This window comes from Peromyscus eremicus, chromosome 8a (genome assembly GCF_949786415.1).
Source record: "Peromyscus eremicus chromosome 8a, PerEre_H2_v1, whole genome shotgun sequence".
NCBI classification, from domain to species: Eukaryota; Metazoa; Chordata; class Mammalia; order Rodentia; family Cricetidae; genus Peromyscus; species Peromyscus eremicus.
In genome coordinates, this window is record NC_081423.1 from 41,240,338 (window position 1) to 41,260,795 (window position 20,458).

Sequence of the window (20,458 nt, forward strand, 5' to 3'; positions counted from 1 at the left end):
TTTTATAAGTAAAGACAAACTAGGTTCATTCCTATTTATGATTAAACCTCTGTTTCTCAAGGGTTGGGCTATGCCCCACCTCTAACCTTAACTACAAATGGTTCTGTACTGCCTGTCCCAGGAAAGGGCAACCATGTCTTTGTTTCAAAACCATCTTGCACCCCTACCTTTGTTGAGAAAAAAGGTTGTTATGGCTACCTGTTGTTATGACTACCTTGTTATGACCACCTTGCAATCAGGTCTTTGTTTCAGGAGTTTGTTATAACTAACGTATGCTTGTGTTCTGCTCCTGTAACCCCACCTATTTTGCCCACCAAATCACCCATTTGGAAACCCTCTACCTGAGCTATATCAACCTTGTCTTCCTCACATCGGAAGATGACCTCTCGAACCTTGCCTTAGGGGGAGGCAGCTCGTGCACACAAATAATAATAATAATAATAATAAAAAAGCTTGCTTTAATTAATTGCTTGCTTTAATTAATTTGGCCATGATGATTTGGATAGGTGGTCTTTCTCCTTGTATCTTTGGCCTCGAATCTTTGGGATTAACAGGTTCCCCTGCTCTTTCAGGCTGTTTATGGGTGAGAACACAATTTTTCTGAATCCAGGTGAATTTCCGAAAACCCACTGATTTTCAGTCTTTATGAGGTCATTTACTTACTCTAAAGCGAGACTTGTCTGACTAGACTTTAAGCCCGAACCACGCATTCTAGGTCTCCATGGCAACGCATTCAGACTTTCCGGGTGTGTGGGGGAGGGGAGCTGGCCTCGGACTGCGCATGCGTGCAGTCAGCCCGGCGTTTGAACTCCGGGGCTTCCGTACGGCCAGACATGGCGGCCGCAGTGCTGCGGCAGTTGGGTAAGGCTTAAGGCTTTCCTAGAATTTGGGGACGGGGAGACAGTGAGAATCAGAGTTGACAGCTCGTATTCATGTTGCAGGTGCGCTGTGGGTACCTAACCTGAGGATCCGGGCATCGCAGACGCCGCGGTAAGTCTCCTGCCGTGGAGATTCTCACGGCCCAGGCTGCGCCGCGTCTGCATCCATGACAGGGCGCTTGTGTGCCAGGCTGTGCTTTGGGGCTCGGTGGAAGGGCCGCTCGGCCAGAGACTGAGCTTTGTAACCCTGTGGGGACTGTTGCCCCCGAGGGCACCTCTCAGTGCTTTCTGAACAGCCTCTTCCTATTTTCTGCCACGATTCGACTCTTTATGTCGTGTGGTATACCAGCAAACGTCCTAGCTACTTCTGTGGTTACTTACGTGGGCAAGGACAGTTTGGAGGTTTGCCTGACATTGTGCTGAACATACTCTCAGCGCCTCAGGCAACTGGAGTTTTGACCCCTTTGCTCTGGAGCCTCTTGAGAAAAGCTTTTCATTTTTTTGTTTGTTTGTGAGTCTCTCTACATAGGTCAGGCTGGCCTCCACCTCCCAGTCTTAGGTTGGGATCCCAGGCCGTGCAACATCATGCTAGGAGGCAAACGTTCTTGTGTAGAAATTAAGGAATGCAATTGAGTTAGCACTGGTGTGGAGCCATAGGGTACTGAGGAAGTTTTGATTGCGTGTATAGTACTTGTAAATTAATTACTTTGTTTAGAGTAATATTTCCACTTAATTATGGTGGTTTGGTACTTGCTTGATTCAGCTGAAGACCCATTTGAGCCTTGAGAATGTTGTAAGTATTCGTAAAACTTTGCCATTATTAATTCATGGCACATTTCACTTACCAAGCATTATATTTAATTTGCCAAATTTGTATAGAGGACTTGAGAAATGGAAGGCACTGCTGCATGAAGGGATGTCAGAGGGTGTGTACCTCACTCTGAAGAAATTTTTTTTTTTTTTTTGGTTTTTTTTGAGACAGGGTTTCTCTGGGTAGTTTTGTGCCTTTCCTGGATCTCGCTCTGTAGACCAGGCTGGCCTCAAACGCACAAAGATCCGCCTGCCTCTGCCTCCCGAGTGCTGGGATTAAAGGCGTGCGCCACCACCGCCCGGCGAAATCTTGTTCAATAGTTTATCATAGTGGCTTCTTAGAAGACGGATTAAAGTCAGAGCCGAGCAGTTCATGGTTCTGTCAACCTGTTGTGAGTGATGATATTAAAAGAAATGTTAGCGGCCTTAGAGACATGGTCACATTCTTCTTTCTGACACATAAGAAAACCGAGGCCCAAAGAAGTTAACCGATGTTAACGATGCAGAAATGTAAACACTCACGATTCAAACTGGATAAGGAAGTTTGAAGCTGGGTACTGTAAGGTCTAGAGATCTCAGGACAGATAACTGTTCAGCGGGCCTCATTTTCAAAACTCCTGGCCATCAGTACTATGCTGTGCGGGATACTGCCCGCTGTGATGCATTAATTAGTCATCCAGCAACAACAGAACAAAGTTCATTTTACGCTCCTATGACATAAAATTATATCTAAATTTACTGAGAGTCCTAAGTGCCAGGTTAACCATTTTACTGTGGTATCTCATTTACACTGTTTCATTTTGGCTTTAAATATATTTGACGGTTTCAACTCCCTAAAGATACTACCTTCACGAATGCCAGGGTTGTCCCATGTTGGCCTGTGGGGTTGTCTGTAAGTGGCTCCCAGGCTCCTTTCATGTGCTTCTGTGGTCTGTGCTAGCTTGCTTGGCTTGTGATCTGGCAAACTATTTCTTACTTGTTTTACATACTTTCTGCTTTAGGATCTTGTGACCAGCCACTTCCTCCAGAAGTTTGTTTCTTTTCAGTAGGAAATGATGTTTCAAGAACGTAGTCTGGGGTCTAGGGTACTCATGGCTTCCAGGTGGGTCATTTACTGTAGGAAATTTCAATCCTCTTCTTACATAGGGATCTGCTGGCTTGCACACCAGGACTCTCAGTTTTCAGTGACACTGGGGAAGACATAGAATAGAAAGATATAATCATGGGGGCTGGGTGGATGGCTCAGTGGTTACAGCACTGGCTGCTCTTCCAGAGGACCTGGTTCCAATTCCCAGTACCACATGTTAGCTAACAACGTTTGTAATTCCAGAAGATCTGATGCCCTCTTTTGGCCTCCAAGAGTAATACATATTGTGATGAGGACTTACATACAGGCAAAATACTCATACCCATACAATAATAGTGTTTATAATGTATAAATACTAAACTGGGATGAGTGTGGTAGTGCAGGCCTTTAATCCCAGCACTTGGGAGGCAGAGGAATGTGGATCTCTGTGAGTTTGAGGCCAGCCTGGTCTCTATTTAACAGCCAGGACAGCCAGGGCTGTTATATAGAGAAACCCTGTCACAAAACAAAACAAAACAAAACAAAACAAACAAAAAAACAAAAAACCCAAAAACAGCCAAACAAACAAAAACCTGGGCTTGGTGGTGAACACCTTTAATCCTAGTACTCAGAAGGCAGAGGCAAGTGGATGTCTGTGAGTTCAAGGCCAACCTAGTCTATAGAGAGCTCCAGGATAGCCAAGACTACATAGAGAGATCCTGACTCAAAAAAAGCCATACATACAAAATTAAAATATATAAATAATAAAATAGTTACTCATTTTTCTTACTTCAACAAAGAATTTTAAACTGAAGGAGGACATGAGCATTCTTGTTTCAGAAGGGGTTCCTTGTGGTGCTCAGGCATAGAAAGAGGGGTTGGAGCCAGGTGGTGGTGGTGGAGCCAGGTGGTGGTGGTGGAGCCAGGTGGTGGTGGTGCACGCCTTTAATCACATGGCTGGGGAGGCAGAGGCAGGCAGATCTCTGAGTTTGAGGCCAGCCTGGTCTACATAGTGAGTTCCAGGACAGCCAGGGCTACACAGAGAAACCCTGTCTTGGGAAAAAAAGAGGGTTAGAAACTTGGTGAGGTGGTGGAAGAGCAGTGATCAAGAGGCCACGGTTGTAGCTGTGGATGGCAGTCCTGAGCTAGGGTGGTTGCAGCGTCTCCATCTATAGCAAACTGTGGGGTAGAGTTAGGCATTTTAGAAAAGATTCCTGATTACTAATTGTTTTCACTTTCTTATTATTGCATTGGGAGGTGGCTGCACCTTTCAGATGGGTCCTAGTGGGAAGAAGTTAGGTCACTGGGGGCCATGGCTTTGAAGATACCTTTCCTTCCTCTGTTTTCCCACTACCCTGAAGTGGGAAGATCCTCTGCATTCTTGCAGTGCATTCTTGTCATGCGTCCTTGCCATGCATTTTTGCCGTGCATTCTTGCTGCAACAGAGTAGGCCACCTTAGGTCTAGAGCAACAGGGCCAAGTACCATGGATAAGAACCTTTATCTGGGAGCCAATAAACGAATACACCAAGCATCTGAGAGACAGTTCTTGGTAGTATCAATAAGACTTGGTGGCTGGCCCTGGCAGGGAAGTTGAAGATGTACTCCAGGACACTGCTTTCCAAGAAGGGTTTATTGAGTGATACAGAGTGACTGCTACTGGGGAAGACAGGAGGAAGAATGGACATTTGGGGTGTGCAGACCATGGAATAGTGAATTTAAAGTTTTCATTACCAAGTCCCAATCTGCTAATCAGCATTAACAGAAATCTTTTGCCTCTCTGATGATTTTTTTCTCTCCCCCTTCCCCAGAGTTTCTGGACCTCGCTTTGTAAACCAGGCAGATCTCGAACTCACAGAGATCCACCTGCCTCTGCTTCCCAAGTGCTGGGATTAAAGGAGTGTGCAACCACCACCTGGTTCAATACCTAACATTCACATCAGACCTCTCCTGTTCTCAGGTCTGTCCCTTTGCACAGGTGATAAAGGCCTTTGCCATTGGTGACAGTCTGTGTCTTCTTCTCTGCTAGGTGAATCTTATTTAAGAGTTATCTTTCTGAGTGTGGTGGCATGCACCTTTAATCCTAGCACTTGGGAAGTAGAGTTAGGCAGATCTCTGTGAGTTTGAGGCCAGCCTGGTCCACAGAGTGAGTTCCAGGATAGCCAAGGCTACATAGTGAGACCCTGTCTCAAATAACCCCCACCAAAAAAAAAGTTGCCTGAAGCCACTCTGAAGTTCTTTGCTGTCTTCCCTGTGCTTTAGTTTTATATTGTCTAGTTGTTTCATTTATTTGTCTTGCATATTCAACAGAATATGGGGAACTCTACCGGTCAGATAAGGAATAAGTCCATTGTATCTTCTTCCAGTCTTTATTAGGACTAAGTTGTTAGTATTCACCTATTGGGCCAAGAGTGGGTTAATACCTGCTCATCATTTGGCTTACACAAACTGCAAGCTCTCATCTTAGCCTCCAGCTAAACGAGTTCTGAGGTGTCTGGATAAAGCCTTCTTTTAGATGAACTGGATGAACTTCCAGTTGTGAGCCTGAAATTGCCCAAATGGTGGTGATGTGTCTTCCAAAACTGCAGAAAAGTTCCAAGTTTTGATCGTCTTACAGATTTCTTTCCTTTCAGAGTTCTACCCCAATCATGTATCCACACAAGTGCTTCTCTTGACATTTCTCGAAGATGGGAGAAGAAGAATAAGATTGTTTACCCACCACAACTGCCTGATGAACCTCGGAGACCAGCAGTAAGTTTATGCGTAGAAGTAATCTATTTTTTTTTCCTTTTGAGTCAGGTCTTATACCGTATAGACTGGTATTGAATTCAGCATTTAGCCCAGGATGGCTTTGAACTTACAGAAATCTGCCTGTCTCTGCCTCCCAAGTGCTGTGATTGAAGGTGTGCACCACTGTGTCCTGCCTGACAGTCCTTGTGTTCTTATGTGTCCAGCAGTGAGTTTTTTGTTCCATGTTAAAGGGATATCGTGCAGTAATTTATATGTTCTAATGAACTGACTTAAGCATACCAGATTGCGTCTGTATCTTAGGTTGCCAGTTGAAATGGGCCAGGTCAAATTGATTAGGGAAATGAAATCAGTAAGATACACTCATGACATGGAACAAAGAAGACCTGCTGCTGATCCAGCTGTCCTTGTCCTGCCGTTCTGCCCAAGGGCAATGGGAACCAGCTGCAAGCCAAGCTTCCTTTTTGTTGCTCCTGCTCTGACCACCCGAGAGCACGTGCGACCCCTCCTGGTCTGAGATGTAAAGCAGCCTCCAGCTCTAAATGAGTTTGTGGTGGCATGCATACACAGCTGCTAAAAAGTTTAGGAATTACACGAGAGCACTACCACATCCAGTGTGAGCACCTCCAGGGCTCAAGTCCAGCACTAGGCAAACATTCTCACAACTGAGCCACAACTCCAGCCATCTAATTAAAAAAAATTTAGTTAAAAATATATTTTTTAAAATTTTTTTAAGTGGTAATAGGGCTAACAGTTGGAAGAAGGTTGACTTTAGAGTCTTCAGGGAAGTTAGGGAGTGCTTTGGTGTTTCTCTTGCTGTGAAAAGACACGATGGCCACAGCGACCTTTTTTTTTTTTTTTTTTTTTTTTTTTCTTCTCCCAAGACAGGGTTTCTCTGTGTAACAGTGCTAGCTGTCCTGGGACTCACTCTGTAGACCAGGCTGGCCTCAGACTCACAGAGATCCACTTGCCTCTGCCTCTGAAGTGCTGGGATTAAAGGTGTGCACCACCACTGCCCAGCATCAGCAACTCCTATAAAGGAAAACATTTAATTGGCGCTGGCTATAGGTTCAGAGATTTAGTCCATTATTGTCTTGGTGGTAGCATGGTGGTATGCAGGCAGATGTGGTGCTGGAGAGGTAGCTGAGAGTTCTACATGCAGATGGGCAGGCAGCAGAAAGAGAGAGAAAGCCACTGGGCCTGGCTTGAGCTTCTGGAACCTCAAAGCCCACCCCCAGTGACACACTTCTTCCAACAAGGCCATACCTGCTCTAACAAGCTTACATATCCTAATCCTTTCAAATAATGACACTCCCTATGAGTCTTTGGGGGCCATTTCCGTCCAGACCACCACAGGAGGCACCCATGCTAGACTTGGATTCCTCCATGCCTGGCTTTTCCCTGTGCTTGCTGGCTTTCAGGTCTCATGTAAACCACTTGGTTGTCGGTTTCAGTTTATAAAAGGATTATAAGACTCCGGGCGGTGGTGGCGCACGCCTTTAATCCCAGCACTCGGGAGGCAGAGCCAGGCGGATCTCTGTGAGTTCGAGGCCAGCCTGGGCTACCAAGTGAGTTCCAGGAAAGGCGCAAAGCTACACAGAGAAACCTTGTCTCGAAAAACCAAAAAAAAAAAAAAAGGATTATAAGATGATTCCTCTCCCTACTCAACTTACTAAAAACTGTGACTTGTTCAGTAGTTGCTTGGTTAAAGAATTACAGTTTCTGTATCTGCCTTACTAATCTTTGAACATAATGAGACTTTGAAAAAAGCAAACTTTGCCAGGCAGTGGTGGTGCACGCCTTTAATCTCAGGAGGCAGAGCCAGGCGGATCTCTGTGAGTTCGAGGCCAGCCTGGGCTACCAAGTGAGTTCCAGGAAAGGCGCAAAGCTACACAGAGAAACCCTGTCTCGAAAAACCAAAAAAAAAAAAAAAAAGAAAAAAAAAAAAAGAAAAAAGCAAACTTTGTATAAAAAGGAGAATCTCTGGGGTCTTTGTAGTGTTTTATTTCCTGTGACAACAGTGTTGTCATTGGGCATAGAGTATGGAAACTAATAGTTATGTCACTGTCACTTTGATAAACCTGCTACAACATGTTTTTCTTTTCTTCCCACTTGCAAGGAAATTTACCATTGTAGGAGACAAATAAAATACAGCAAGGACAAGATGTGGTATCTGGCAAAATTGGTAAGCTAACATGACTACTCCCATGTAATACCCAGAAAAAGAAGCTGTGTTTTCCCTCTGAAGACTTGATGATTATTACCTCAACTTTCCCAAAGGATAGGGAATGTCATTTTGTGTTCAGTGATGAGCAGGTCATCAACAGAGACACTAACTCACAGTGGAAATAGACACTCAAACAAGGGTGGCAGAGTTTCTGACAACCGGAGGACCCAGGGCACCTGCTTGCTTGTCTGTAGTAGTTTTAATGCTGTGACTCTAGTTCTTAAGTGTTTATCTTGGAGAAGGAGAGAGACACCCCAGGACATTTGCTTGCTTACCTGTACAAACAGGTTTAACCTCATGATACTGTTGGTTCTTGCATATTCTCCTTGGTGAGGAGCAAAGAGAAACGCAGCAATTGATTTATAAATGCAGAACCATTCATCCCGTGTGTGGAGGATGAGTGTGGTTGACATCAGCCTGTCTCAGTTGTGCCTGCCTTAATAGATCTGAAACTGTTGTACATAAAACTGCTTTGTGCTTACAGCATGTAAGTGTAATCTTTAACTAAAAGATAGGATCCCTTTCAAACCTTTTTTTCTATTTTGCTTGGTTTCAACTCATAGTTTCTAGAATTCTAACTGATTGTTTAAGGTTCTTGCTGTCATTGAAAGGAAACATTGCCTTTTAGAAGAAGTTTGTTCATTCATCTGTCCCCCTTTAGATACGAGGCATGTCTATTGATCAGGCTTTGGCTCAGTTGGAATTCAATGATAAAAAGGGGGCTCAAATAATTAAAGAGGTAAGACTTGGTGGTTGGGAGGGATGGGTATGCAGCTGTCTTTAAGCCTAAATCTTGGATTCTTAAGATTTGTAGTGTAAATGTATTTTTTTTATGAGATGCAGATTCAGGGCTCCCAGTTTTCTTAAGTCCCTTAAGTCCCTTATTCCTGAGAAATGGATGCTTTACATGCATTTTTCCTCAGATGCCTTTATATGCACCAGACACTTTTTTTTATTGTTGATGAAATGATTGGAAGCCTTTTTAACAAATAACTGGCCCTTATTTTGGAGTGATGCTAAAGATGAAACTCAGGGCCTAGCATATGCTAGGGACATACTCTGCCACCAAACTGCACTTCCAGCCGGAACTCAGTGTGGTTTTTGTTTCTCACAAGAGTCTTTTTTGAGGGTTGGGGAGCCAACTTCCACAATGAGAACTTACAGTTTTGTATAAGCAGTTGGACGGAAGAAGCCCTGGCGTGGCACTCAGGACACTTGGAAGCTTGTTGTCTCTGATGCTTCTCCTGTGGTCATCGGTTTGTATTTGTACATAGGTGGTCCCTAGGGTCTCTAATGCCTCATTGGACACAGTCCTAATGTACTAGGCACATGGCTCTTCCCTTTAGAATGCTGGAGTCCCTGACTCAGATTTGGTGTTCCTTCCAATGGCATGACTTGGGGTATGGGCTCTCCTCCCTTCCCTTACAGAGCCTCAGCAGGGCCATGGGCCCTATGCTAGTTCTGAGAAAGGGATGTTTTCTGGTCCCTTTTCCTTGGTACAACCAGCATTTGATGCCTTAAAAAAGTTGACTGTGGCTAGGAATTGGAGACAGAGACAGGCCAATCTCTGTGAGTTCCAGGGCAGCCAGAGCTGCAAAGTGAGCCCTTGTCTCAAAAAACAAAACAAAAAACTCCACCAATAAATAAAAGTTCACTGTGAAGTGAAGGTTTGACTAGGCACGTTTTAGACATAGCAAAAGATGAGATATTTAATCCCACTTTAGTTCAAAATCAGTATATGAGCAGGTCTTTCTTGTTGTTTAAGGTACTCTTAGAAGCACAAGACATGGCAGTGAGAGACCATAATGTGGAATTCAGATCCAACTTATATATAGGTAAGACTTTTTCTATCTTCAGCACTAGGGATGTCTTTCACTTGATGCCAAGTTTGGTGAAAATGGTCTTTGGTATCTGAATACTTAGGCCAATTGCCTGTTCTGGTAAGTGTAGAGACCCACAGAGATTTACTTACTCAGGGTCTGAGAATCTGAGCTTGCTTTACCCAGCAGGGCTGCATAAGGAGATGATTTGACCACAGGTGTGGTTACCAGGTGTTTGGAAGGGTCTGTACTTGTCTGTGCAGTGTGCTTTGATCTAGCAAGGGGGAGATCTTTTGCCTTGCCCCTTGGCATTCTTATAAAAAGCCCTTTTGAAGAGGCAGAAGGGACCATTGGGTTTTGATCCAGGTCCTCCTACAGCTATCCTGTGAAGTTTCTTATCCCTCTTTCCTCCTCATAGGAACTCTTTTAAAAGGTGGGAGCTGGCTTCCCACAGATGATGCCAGAACTAGGGACTTGGGTGCAGAGGAAGTAAGTGGGTGAGGAGCACTGTGGAAGCAGTTGGACATGTCTGGTTTTGTATTAAGATTAAGGTGGTGGTATTTTATTCTTCGGGAGCAAAAACTGTATATAGAAAAGTTAGGCTGCAGCAAATCTCTCTCTCTCTCTCTAGGTTTCTTTCTTTCTTTCTTTCTTTCTTTCTTTCTTTCTTTCTCAATTTCTATCTATTAAATTAGGAAAAAATATAGGGTTTAGGTATAGGAATATTGTATAGGAAGAAACTTAGGGTAAGGGTAGAATTTCCCTAGTACCTGACCTGAAAACTGTGTCAAGGAACAAGCAGCCACTGCGGACTTAGCGTTCTGAGAAAGAAAAGCCGCTATTGGGCAGGGAAATAGTTCACAGATTTATGTATATTCACTTGTAGAAAGTTTGAAAACTAGGGAAGTTAATGTAGTGCAGAGGTTCTTGGAGTTTGTAGAGGAACTGTGTCCTTGGTTTTCTGACTATAGGACTCTGGACACAGATTCCTGGGGGAGAATTGGAGTCAAACTGCAACAATATTATGAGAAACATGGGCTAGAAAAGATTCCCATGGAAGCTTTTGGCCTGTGGGCATTAATTTGGTACAGCTTAGATCTAAGTCTTGAGTAGCAGGGATAATTTTCCCTGACAGATATGAGTGGAATAAGACCCTCCATTCCACTGGAGCTGCCGCTAGATGAGAACACTTTTACATCGTTCAATCAGAGTCAGTTCCCTCTTGGCCATGAAGCCAAGTTTAAGGAACGGAAGTGTTGGGATGAGACAAGGGAGGAACTGAAGGACTTGAAAGAGTTAGTAATTTCTCTTTCCCCAAAACTGGAGGCTCTTCAGGTCTTTCCTTCTCAGAAGAGTACTCATTTTCCTTCTGTAAGGGCAGAATTAGACTCACCTGGGGGGGGGGTCATCTATCAGAATGGAAAATTCACCCGTAATTGCTTGCCCTGGCACAAAGATCTCCTGGAACATGGCAAACCTTTGCTGCTAGTTCTGCATCTCCCCTTTAAGCTATTATTACAGAAGCAGCTAGCAGAGGGAAGGAGGTGCAAAGCTTTCAAGTGTTCCCTGTAATTGAGGAGCCAGGGGTACAGCAGCTGCAACTGGCTGTGGTTAGGTTTCCTCCTGGACCCAGAAGGGCTGCTCAAGAACTGTAGCTTGTAGCACAGGGGCGGCATTCAGCCATGCAGCACAAGGCACAAGAGCGCCCTCTGGACCTCAGGATCCTGGGGTCTCTAGGTGGGCAGGCTCAGAGACAGGAGGTGCAGACAGACTGGGACAGTAAAAAAGCTGAATGGAGTTAGCAGCTAAAGTCACACAGTTTCTGTTTGGTGGCTGAGCAGAAAGCTTTCTGAAAGAAGCTCTGTAGCAGCTCAGTTATTATGGTAGCCACCTTCGCCCTGAGGCAAGGTTCCTCTGGAAAGACTGCCATAAAAAGTTGTTGTAACTGAGAGTGGAGTTTCAGCAATGCTTGTTTGAATTGAACTGAGTTGTTGCATGCAGGGGAGCAGCAACAAATTTGGGACTTCTCATATTTGGAACCGTTTGCCTAAAAGTCATTATGACTTGGACTGCTAAAAGGGACTTCAGAGCGGCTAACAAGCCAGGCCCTGATCTTGGGCTGTCAGTGGAACTTTAAGACTGTTTTTAGAACTGAGTTTTTTGAACTTTTGCAGACCTCAGAAATGAAACAGTTTTGAGTTCTCCTACAAGTTTAACTATGGTGACTCACGATTCATATACCCTCTATCTTGTTGGAAGAAAATGTAAATAGCTCTGTTAAGAGAGCTCTCTTAGATGTTTGCTAAAGTTGCAAAGTAGTCCTATAGAGAGTTTGCTTTTGAATGTAAGTTTGTAAGAATTCTAAATATGTACAGTAATATTCATGCTAGTTGTAAATATGTATAGTAATATTTAAACTAGAATTATGTTAATTTGTTGATTTTAATCAACTATGGTTTAGTGAAGCTAAGAGAGTCTTTTAAGTTTGATGTGGTTGCATCAGGAGTTTTTTGATTTACAAAAGGGCTTGGCACAGCTAAGGCTGTTATAGACATCTTAGACCCATTACAAAAGGACATTCCATCTTGGTCATCCTCTACTCCTTTACTGGGGGTGTGGCTGCCATAGGGATTGCTGTGGTTGTTCCAGCTACTTGCAAGCTCTTGGTAGGGACCTGAGTCAGAGCCAAGTTAAGCTCTGTAATTCTCCCTGCCAGGTGCTGGTAGTCAGGGACAGGTAAAGTTCTTCTTCCTAGCTGCCAACCTAAGACAGAATATGCTTGATGGAAAATGCTTGATGGAAAGTGTATCTCCAGGACAGGTAAGGCTGATTAGGGAAGAAGGACGACCTATGACAGGCACAGTCTATCTGAGAGGTCTAAGGGGCCCTTTATTATATTAAGAAGGGGGAGATGTAGAGACCCACATAGATTTCCTCGTGAGTGTTGAGGAATTTAGGGTCAAAGAATCTGAGCTTGCTTTACCCAGCAGGGCTGCATAAGGAGATGATTTGACCATGGGTGTGTTTACCAGGTGTTTGGAAGGGTCTACACTTGGCTGTGTGGTGGTTTTTGATCTAGCTAGGGGGAGGTCTTTTGCCCCACCCCTTGGCATTGTTATAAAAAGCCCTTTTGAAGAGGCAGAAGGGGCCATTGGGTTTTGATTCAGGTCTTCCTGAAGTTATCCTGTGTTTCTTTCTCCTCTTTGCCACTATCTTTCTATCTGAAAGTTTCTTATCCCTCTCTCCTCCTCATAGGAACCCTTTTAAAAGGTGGGAGCTGGCCTCCCACAGGTAAGGACTTTCTTTAGCCCTTAGGACCTCAGTGTTAATCTCTCATGAGTGATAGATGTGCTAACTTCTAGCTGCCTGTTCTGAATGGGATTCAGGGTGTGGATTCTCTTACTAGTGCTTATTACACAAGGATTTTAGGACTGGCTCATGCTGCCACCCTTTAGCCACAATAAAACTGAGAACAACCACAAATTATCTAAAAGATGGATTAATTGCTGGTGGTGGTGCACACACCTTTAGTACCAACACCCAGGAGGCAGAGGCAGGTGGCTCTTTGAGTTCAAGGCCAGCCTGGTCTACATGATGATTTGCAAGACAGCTAGACCTACACAGAGAAACTATCTCAGAGTAGAGGTTGTTGTGGGGGAGAAAAGATACATGAATTGCTAGGTGGAAGGAGGTCAATAAAGGATTGCATGTAAACTTTAAATGTCTTTTTATATTGTGCCTCTGCCATGAGAGTGACTGAAATGGAGCCTTCTAGTCATCAGAGTGAAAAACCTGCTGATCTATGAAAGAGAGAGAGAGAGAGAAAAAAAAAAAAAAAAACACAGACCAAAACCACTGAATCATCTAATCAATGAGCAGGCAAATGAATTACACAGTTCTTAAGAGAAAAATGTAAAATACATGAACAAAGGTTCAACATCCTCAGCCAGAGTGGGCAGTGGGAGCCTTAGACACCTCTGTGGGAATATGAACTAGTGTAGCCACTATGGAAATCACTATGAAGAGCTCTCTAAAACTGAAAACAGACCAACCACATGATGCAGCCACAGCACTCCTAAACACACATCCAAATGACTTTGAGTCAGCATACCATAGACACTGCACACCATGTTTAGTGGGGCACTGTTCGGAATATCCAAGATAGTATATATGCACATGCCACAGTGTGCACCATAGCCTGCTTGTGGAGGTCAGAAGACAATTTTGTGGAATCATGTCTCTGCACCTCTATGTGGATTCCAAGGGCAAACTCAGGTTGTCAGGCCTGCATGGCAAGTGCCTTACATAGAGTCATTTACCAGCCCTGTTCCTGCCTTGTTCACCTGAGTGCTGGGGATGGAATTTCCCTTCGCTTGCAGGACCATATACAGTCTGTCCCCATGCGCGTCTCTTATTTCCTTTTGTTTGTGTGCTTCTTACACATGGTTGGTGTCAGTGTGCCCTGTTGTCTTCCTAAACAAGCTGGGTGTGCTTGCATCAGACAGGATGTGTTTACTGCCCTCTGACAGGAACAGGGATGGAGGATGATTCTGGTCTCAGGTCAGGTTTCTCCTCAGGGATGCCTCTTTTATTTAAGACTGCCTTAATAGCCTGGCATGGTGGTGCATGCTTTTAATCCCAGCTCTCTGGAGGTAGAGGCAAGCAGATCTCTGTGAGTTCGAAGCCAGCCTGGTCTACAGAGTGAGTTCCAGGACAGCCAGGGCTACACAGAGAAACCCTGTCTCGAAAAACAAACAAAACAAAAGACTGGCCTTGAATTTGCTGTGTAGCTAAGGATGGCCTTGAAATCCTGATCTTCCTGCCGTTGCTTCCTGGATTACAGGCACCAGCACCATGCCACTAGTGTATGTCCCGTTAGTCAGATTTGTTTAATTCATGAAACTTGCATTAATTGAAAGTGTTACCATATTTTCTGTTTTCCTCCAGCATAAACTGTGTGGCGGCAGGGTCCATGCTTCATCTCCTAGAGCATTGCATGGTTCCTAGGTAGTGCTCCAGAGACTTGTGGTTGAGATGAGTGTGTTCTAGCCCACCAGCAACCTCTTGTAGTCTTAGGATCTAGTGAAAGATGGGTCAGGGCTTGCTTAGCTGGTCCGGATGCCGTCCTATGGATAGCAGACATGTCCCATCATTCTTCTTTCTTTCCTCCATAGCTGAGTCTACCTCAGGTCGAGGCCAGTGCCTGAAGCGCATCCGTTACCATGGCCGAGGTCGCTTTGGCATCATGGAGAAGGTCTATTGCCACTATTTTGTGAAGCTGGTGGAAGGACCCCCACCCCTACCCGAAGCACCCAAGACAACAGTCGACCATGCCAAGGAGTATATTCAGCAACTTCGAAACCGGACCATCATCCACACTCTGTGATGGTCATTCTGGCTCCACAGTGTATATATTTTACATTTGTTTTAAAAAGTAAAAACAAATAGTTTTTATGCTTTGTCATTGAATTGATGTGCAGTGTATGATTGCAGGTTTTTTTGTGTGTGTGTGTGTGTGTGTGTATGGGGGGGGAGAGGAAGGGTGGAAGGAGGGGGGGTTCCTATGCAGGTGTGTGGGTGTGCATATCCCTGTGTGCATGTGCAGAGCCAGAGGATGATTTTGTTTCATTTTTCAAGATGAAGAGGACTTGAACCAACCATTACATTCTAAAACCAAACAGTAGGTGGCGCTCTCATAGCGGGAATTAATATCAAAGTAGTACTGCTTGGCTCTCATAGATCCCTCCCTCCTCCTCCCTCTGTCCTTCCATCTCTTCCTCCCTTCCTCTGTCTGTCTGTCTGTCTGTCTGTGAAGAATGACATTAGTATTTTGATGTGATTGCTTGATCTGTATGTTATTGCTTATAGTAGGAACACTTGGAACACTTTAACCAAAATCCTCAATTCCAGGCACTTTTTTTTTTTTTTTAACTTCTTCAGCTTCTCTTCAGTGTAACTACTAGCACAGAGCTTGGTAAATGACAAGATCCTCTTAAGTACTAAGTTTGGGGCCAGGCTAGACAACATGGTACAGATAGCCACAGTAACAAAACCAGTATGCTATTGATATGTAAGAAACCTCAGACACACAGAGCAATTGGACAAGACAGACACCCCAGGATAAACTCACTTATCCACAGCACTGGGTCTCAGGCATGGTGGGCAAATGCTCTACCACTCAGCTACATCCCAGACACTGCTTAAAACTATTAAAACAGTGCATTATGAGCAGTTGTTAGGAGTGCTTGCTGCTCTTGGAGGTGACCTGAGTCTGGTTCCCAGCATTCACATGAGTAGCTCACAACTGCTTGTAACTCCAGCTGTAGGGGTATCAGCACCCTGAAGGCCTCTGAAGGTACTTACACTCGTGCACATACACATACTTAAAAATAAAATTCATCCTTAAAAAAAATACAATACTCGGGCTGGAGGGCTGGCTCAGCGGTTAAGAACACTGACTGCTCTTCCAGAGGTCCTGAGTTCAATTCCCAGCAGCCACATGATGGCATGCAGGCATACATGCAGGCAGAATACTGTACAAATAATAAATAAATCTATTTAAAAAATACAATATTTTATAAATTTCTCAGTTTTAAACTATCTTTTCTAGCCAACATATTCTCTTTAGAACTTTTTTTTTTAATTATGTGTAGAGATGCTTTTCCAGTGTGCATTATCTGTGCACCGTGTATGTTCAGGGCCTGCAGAGGTGAGAAGAGGGCTTCGGATGGAGTTACAGACAGTTGGGAGCCGCCATGTGGTTGCTGGGAATTGAACCTGGGTCCTCCTCAAGAGCAGCCAGTGCTGCGCTATCTCTCCAGCCTGCCCACATATTCTCAACAAAGGTGCCAGAAACAAGGAGAAATGACAGGTAAGGTATGGTGCTAGGGAAACGGGGTGTACGTGCAGGATGATAAAATGTCCATCTCTCAGCCTGAGCAAAAAGCAACTCGGAATGGGTTAAAGACCCAAGTGCAGCTAGAAATGGAGTCAGAAACAGAAAAAGACACTGGGAAGGTGATGCCGGAAAGCGGGTCCCCACATGGCTCCTGTCAGACTAACAGCTTCCTGACAGCAGAGAGCCACCAGGTGAGCAGTCTGCAGTGAGAACAGGCTGGGAGCCACATCCACAGAGAGCTGAACGGAATCCACTTTCAGCCCACGGAGCTGTCCTACGCCTTTAATCCCTGCACTCAGGAAGCAGGGGAAGGGTGGATCTCTGAGTTTGAGGTCAGCCCGGTCTACATATTGAATTCTAGGCTAGCCAAGGCTACACAGTGAGACTCTGTCTTAAAAAAAAAAATCCCATGTTTAAAATAGGCAAATGATCTGAATATCCCTTTGGGAAAAATAAAAAAATACCAGCAGCACAAAGGTAGATGAGAACCAGTGAGGTTAGAACTGCCCTCAGGTCCAGCCTTGTCACTCCTGGGGATACACAAAAGGGGTGTCTGCACACGATTAACACATACTCTTCATACCTGCAGACAAGAGATAGCTTTTCACATAGGAAGCCAAAGATATACCCTGTTTACAGCCAAATGTGTGAAAGCCGCAGGGCCTGTGTTTAGTCACGAGAGACTGACAACCGCACATCGCAGGGCCTGTGTTTAGTCACGAAAGACCGACAACCGCACTTTCTCGTGTGGAAACTGAGGAACTGAAAGTGATTACTGGGGTTCTGGGACCGGCAGGCAGGGTGCACTGGCCAGCACATCCTGTCAATAAACATGGAAACCGAACTCTGCGCAAATGAAGACCAAGGGGCAGAAGGGCTAAATATAATCCAAGTATATCACATGCATGCAGACAATGTCTCAAAACCACTCATATAATTAGAGTGGCAATTTACAGGAAAATGTGCAAGTGATATGTGTCAATAAAGTGAAAAGAGCCAAGTTCTTTCTACAACTCTTCAGTGGTGCTCCATGATGACATGCAGGGCTATGGGGGCTGCAGAGTACCAGACAGCTAGATGCTGAGCCAGGGATGGGAAGCAGGGCTGCACTACGGGGTGCTGGGCTGCAGCGCGCTCGGAGCCCTGAGTCCCTCCTAGTCTTTGTTCAAAGACTGTCATTCCCCATATCTGTTTTAAAATGCGTTCCCTGGATCAGCAGGGAGGTTGGTCAGGAAAGCTGGACTACCAGGAATTTCCCAAAGGATTGTTATGTTGGGAATGAAATAAATAAGGAAGTGAAACAGAATGGGAAGACATCTACAAATTAGAGTCAGGAATCCACTGCCACTTCTTAGGTTAAGATAAGAAAAGAAAAAACTGCCAGAGCTGAGGGCTTGTGGCTTCCTGCCAAAAGCTAGAGCCAGGAAGAGTCCTGTTGCGCTGGGGCTCTCAGATACAATCTCAGGGTGGGCTGGCCATTCTTTTTTTTTTTTTTTTTTTTTCCCGAGACAGGGTTTCTCTGTGTAGCTTTGTGCCTTTCCTGGAACTCACTTGGTAGCCCAGGCTGGCCTTGAACTCACAGAGATCCGCCTGGCTCTGCCTCCCGAGTGCTGGGATTAAAGGCGTGCGCCAACACCGCCCGGCTTGGGCTGGCCATTCTTGACAGCACTCAGTGAAACCAGTGGCCTTGTGTGAAGTCTGCTGCTTCCTTGGTAAAAAGGGTTTTTATGGTTTCAACATTATTTCTGTTGAAGAGTTTGTCCATTCTGCCTCCAAGTTTGCCAGCACACATCTATGCAAGCTATTTCCTGCTGTGTTTGCAATAGTCAAAATAATGCAACACGCCTTATCCCCAAACATACCTATATCCTCATCCCAGAACACCGAATGTGCTAGGAATATGCTAGGTTACAAAGGGGATGTAAAGCGACCGGTGGAGTTAAAGCGAACCATGTGTGCACGTTAGGAGGGCTGTCCTGGTGTTTTAGTGATGACAGAAGTTTTGAAACTGGAAGAGGGAGGCAGACGTGTAGCATGAATCTTAAAAGGTCTTATTAATAAAAAACAAATCCAGGGCCAGGTATTGGGGTGAACGCTGAAAGATCAGAGAGACAGAACAAGCCACAGCTAACCTCACCTTGCTAATTCCTCAGCTGATCCTGTTTCCAGTGTGGCTTTGAACTCACAGAGATCCGGATGGATCTCTGCCTCCAGAATGCTAGGATTAAAGGTGTGTGTGCCACCATTTTCTGGCCTCTGTAGCATGAATCTTCAAAGTTCTTATTAATAAAATCAAACCTAGGCCAGTTATTGGGGTGAATGCTGGAAGATCAGAGAATCAGAACAAGCCACAGCTACCTCACCTCACCAGTTCCTCAGATGCTCCTGTTTCCTCAGACTGGAAGCCCCTGAGTCCTCATATCCAAATAGATCTCAAATGAACTGCTGCTAGAAGCCTAAAAGCTTAACCAGCCAATTGTTTCTAGTTCCTGGTTTTCACGCCATATATACCTTTCTGCTATCTTCCATCCCTCCCTGGGATTAAAGGCTCACTTCTTGGGATTAAAGGCGTGAGTCACCATGCCTGGCTATTTCCAGTGTGGCCTTGAACTCACAGAGATCCATGCCTCCAGAATGCTAGGATTAAAGGTATGAGTGCCACCATTTTCTAGCCTCTGTATCTAGTGGCTGTTCTGTTCTCTGACCCCAGATAATTTTATTAGGGTGTGTAATATTTTGGGGAACAATACCACCACATTTCCCCTTTTTTTTGTCTAAAAAAAAGCTTATAACTAATACAAGAAAAACTATCCAATAAGTATATACAATATATACAATCAAGAGTTACATTAACAATATCTAGTCCATTAACATTTGACAGATTCAGATTAAAAACTCCATAATATATATTAACAATGTCCAGTCCAGTAATATTTGATAAACTCAGACAAAAAAATTCATTACTTATCCTATTTAAAACAAGAAGTTCCTTTTTAAAAATATATTCAATAATCTCCTTTTTTATCTTATATTCATATTCTTTCTTTTTTCTTTTCATAATAGATTCAATAATCTACCTTCTGTCATTTTTATATCTTCCCCTTTTTCTTTTTAGAGTAGATTCGATGATCTACCCTTTTATCCTATTATTCTTTATCTTTTTTCTCAGAATAGATTCAGTGATCTACCTAATATCTATATTCTTTTTCTTTTTTTTAAACAAAACGTCTGAATCTAATCTCCATGTTCAGCTTTTTTCCCTGACCATTAACAATTAACAGCTTGTAACCAACCATCATAAACAATGACAATTTAAAAAAAAAAAACAAAAAAAACAAGAACCTTAAATCTAATCTCCTTTGCTTAGTCTTTTTCCTAACCCTTAAACAACTGGTAACCAACCCTCCTAAACAATGAAAATTATCCCAGACCCAAAAACCATTAAAAGACCAAAAAACCACCCGCCCACACCACCTCTTTGGGAATGTGGGCGTCATATTCTTAAAATTGCTTCCTGCTGGGTATGGGCGAAGGTATCTTTATTCTGTAAAGAAAATTTTTAGGTTAATTGTCAAATTCTAGGAAAGGTAACTATATCCTTCATTGTCCAGTTTTAGCATAATGCCTAAGTTCAGAATTTATCTCAAGTTCTTGTTCAAGTAGTCTGTCAGGCTGAATCATATCAGCTAGCCATCTCAAATGGTCCTGAGTAGTTTGTAGTCCAAAGTCAATCTTTCCGTGGTGTTAATCAGTTTAATGGCTTTACCATAGTTCATGTGGAATCATTATGTGGGATCCTGTTATCCTTTTGAAGATTCCAAAGTCTCTGTTAGGCTTGGTCATGGTTCCCTTTAGAATTTTTTTTGTGTGTGTGCCTCCTCTGATAAATGTCTGTCTCTTGGAACCATGAACATTCTTCCCTAGAGGAGAAAATCTTCACAGCAATTTCTCCCCTCCATTTGTCTTGCCAAACTTTTCCAAACTGACCTTTGCCGATGCTTTCTTGTAACAC

General features: G+C 44.0%; 1 protein-coding gene across 3 annotated transcripts; it reads left to right on the forward strand.

The window, feature by feature from the left end:
- Positions 1-867: 867 nt before the first annotated feature.
- On the forward strand, positions 868-15,017 carry Mrpl22 (mitochondrial ribosomal protein L22). Of its 3 annotated transcripts, XM_059270619.1 has the most exons (7): positions 1,297-1,671; positions 5,387-5,504; positions 7,621-7,686; positions 8,390-8,467; positions 9,494-9,563; positions 9,967-10,037; positions 14,723-14,807. In XM_059270619.1, the coding sequence occupies exons 1-7, from the start codon at positions 1,667-1,669 to the stop codon at positions 14,753-14,755; spliced, it is 441 nt and encodes a 146-aa protein (XP_059126602.1). In that variant the 5' UTR covers positions 1,297-1,666; the 3' UTR covers positions 14,756-14,807. The 3 variants fall into 3 exon arrangements, with proteins under 3 accessions (XP_059126603.1, XP_059126602.1, XP_059126601.1); XM_059270620.1 differs by lacking the exons at positions 1,297-1,671; positions 9,967-10,037 and adding an exon at positions 868-990 and having other exon boundaries at positions 14,723-15,017; XM_059270618.1 differs by lacking the exon at positions 9,967-10,037 and having other exon boundaries at positions 1,312-1,671; positions 14,723-15,017.
- The last annotated feature ends 5,441 nt before the right edge of the window (positions 15,018-20,458 follow it).

Bases quoted from the DNA above. Each gene is read 5' to 3' on its own strand.
- Mrpl22 (XM_059270618.1), top strand. The intron at 8,468-9,493 runs GTAAGACTTGGT...TTGTTGTTTAAG, and splicing joins GGGCTCAAATAATTAAAGAG to GTACTCTTAGAAGCACAAGA. The intron at 9,564-14,722 runs GTAAGACTTTTT...TTTCCTCCATAG, and splicing joins CAGATCCAACTTATATATAG to CTGAGTCTACCTCAGGTCGA.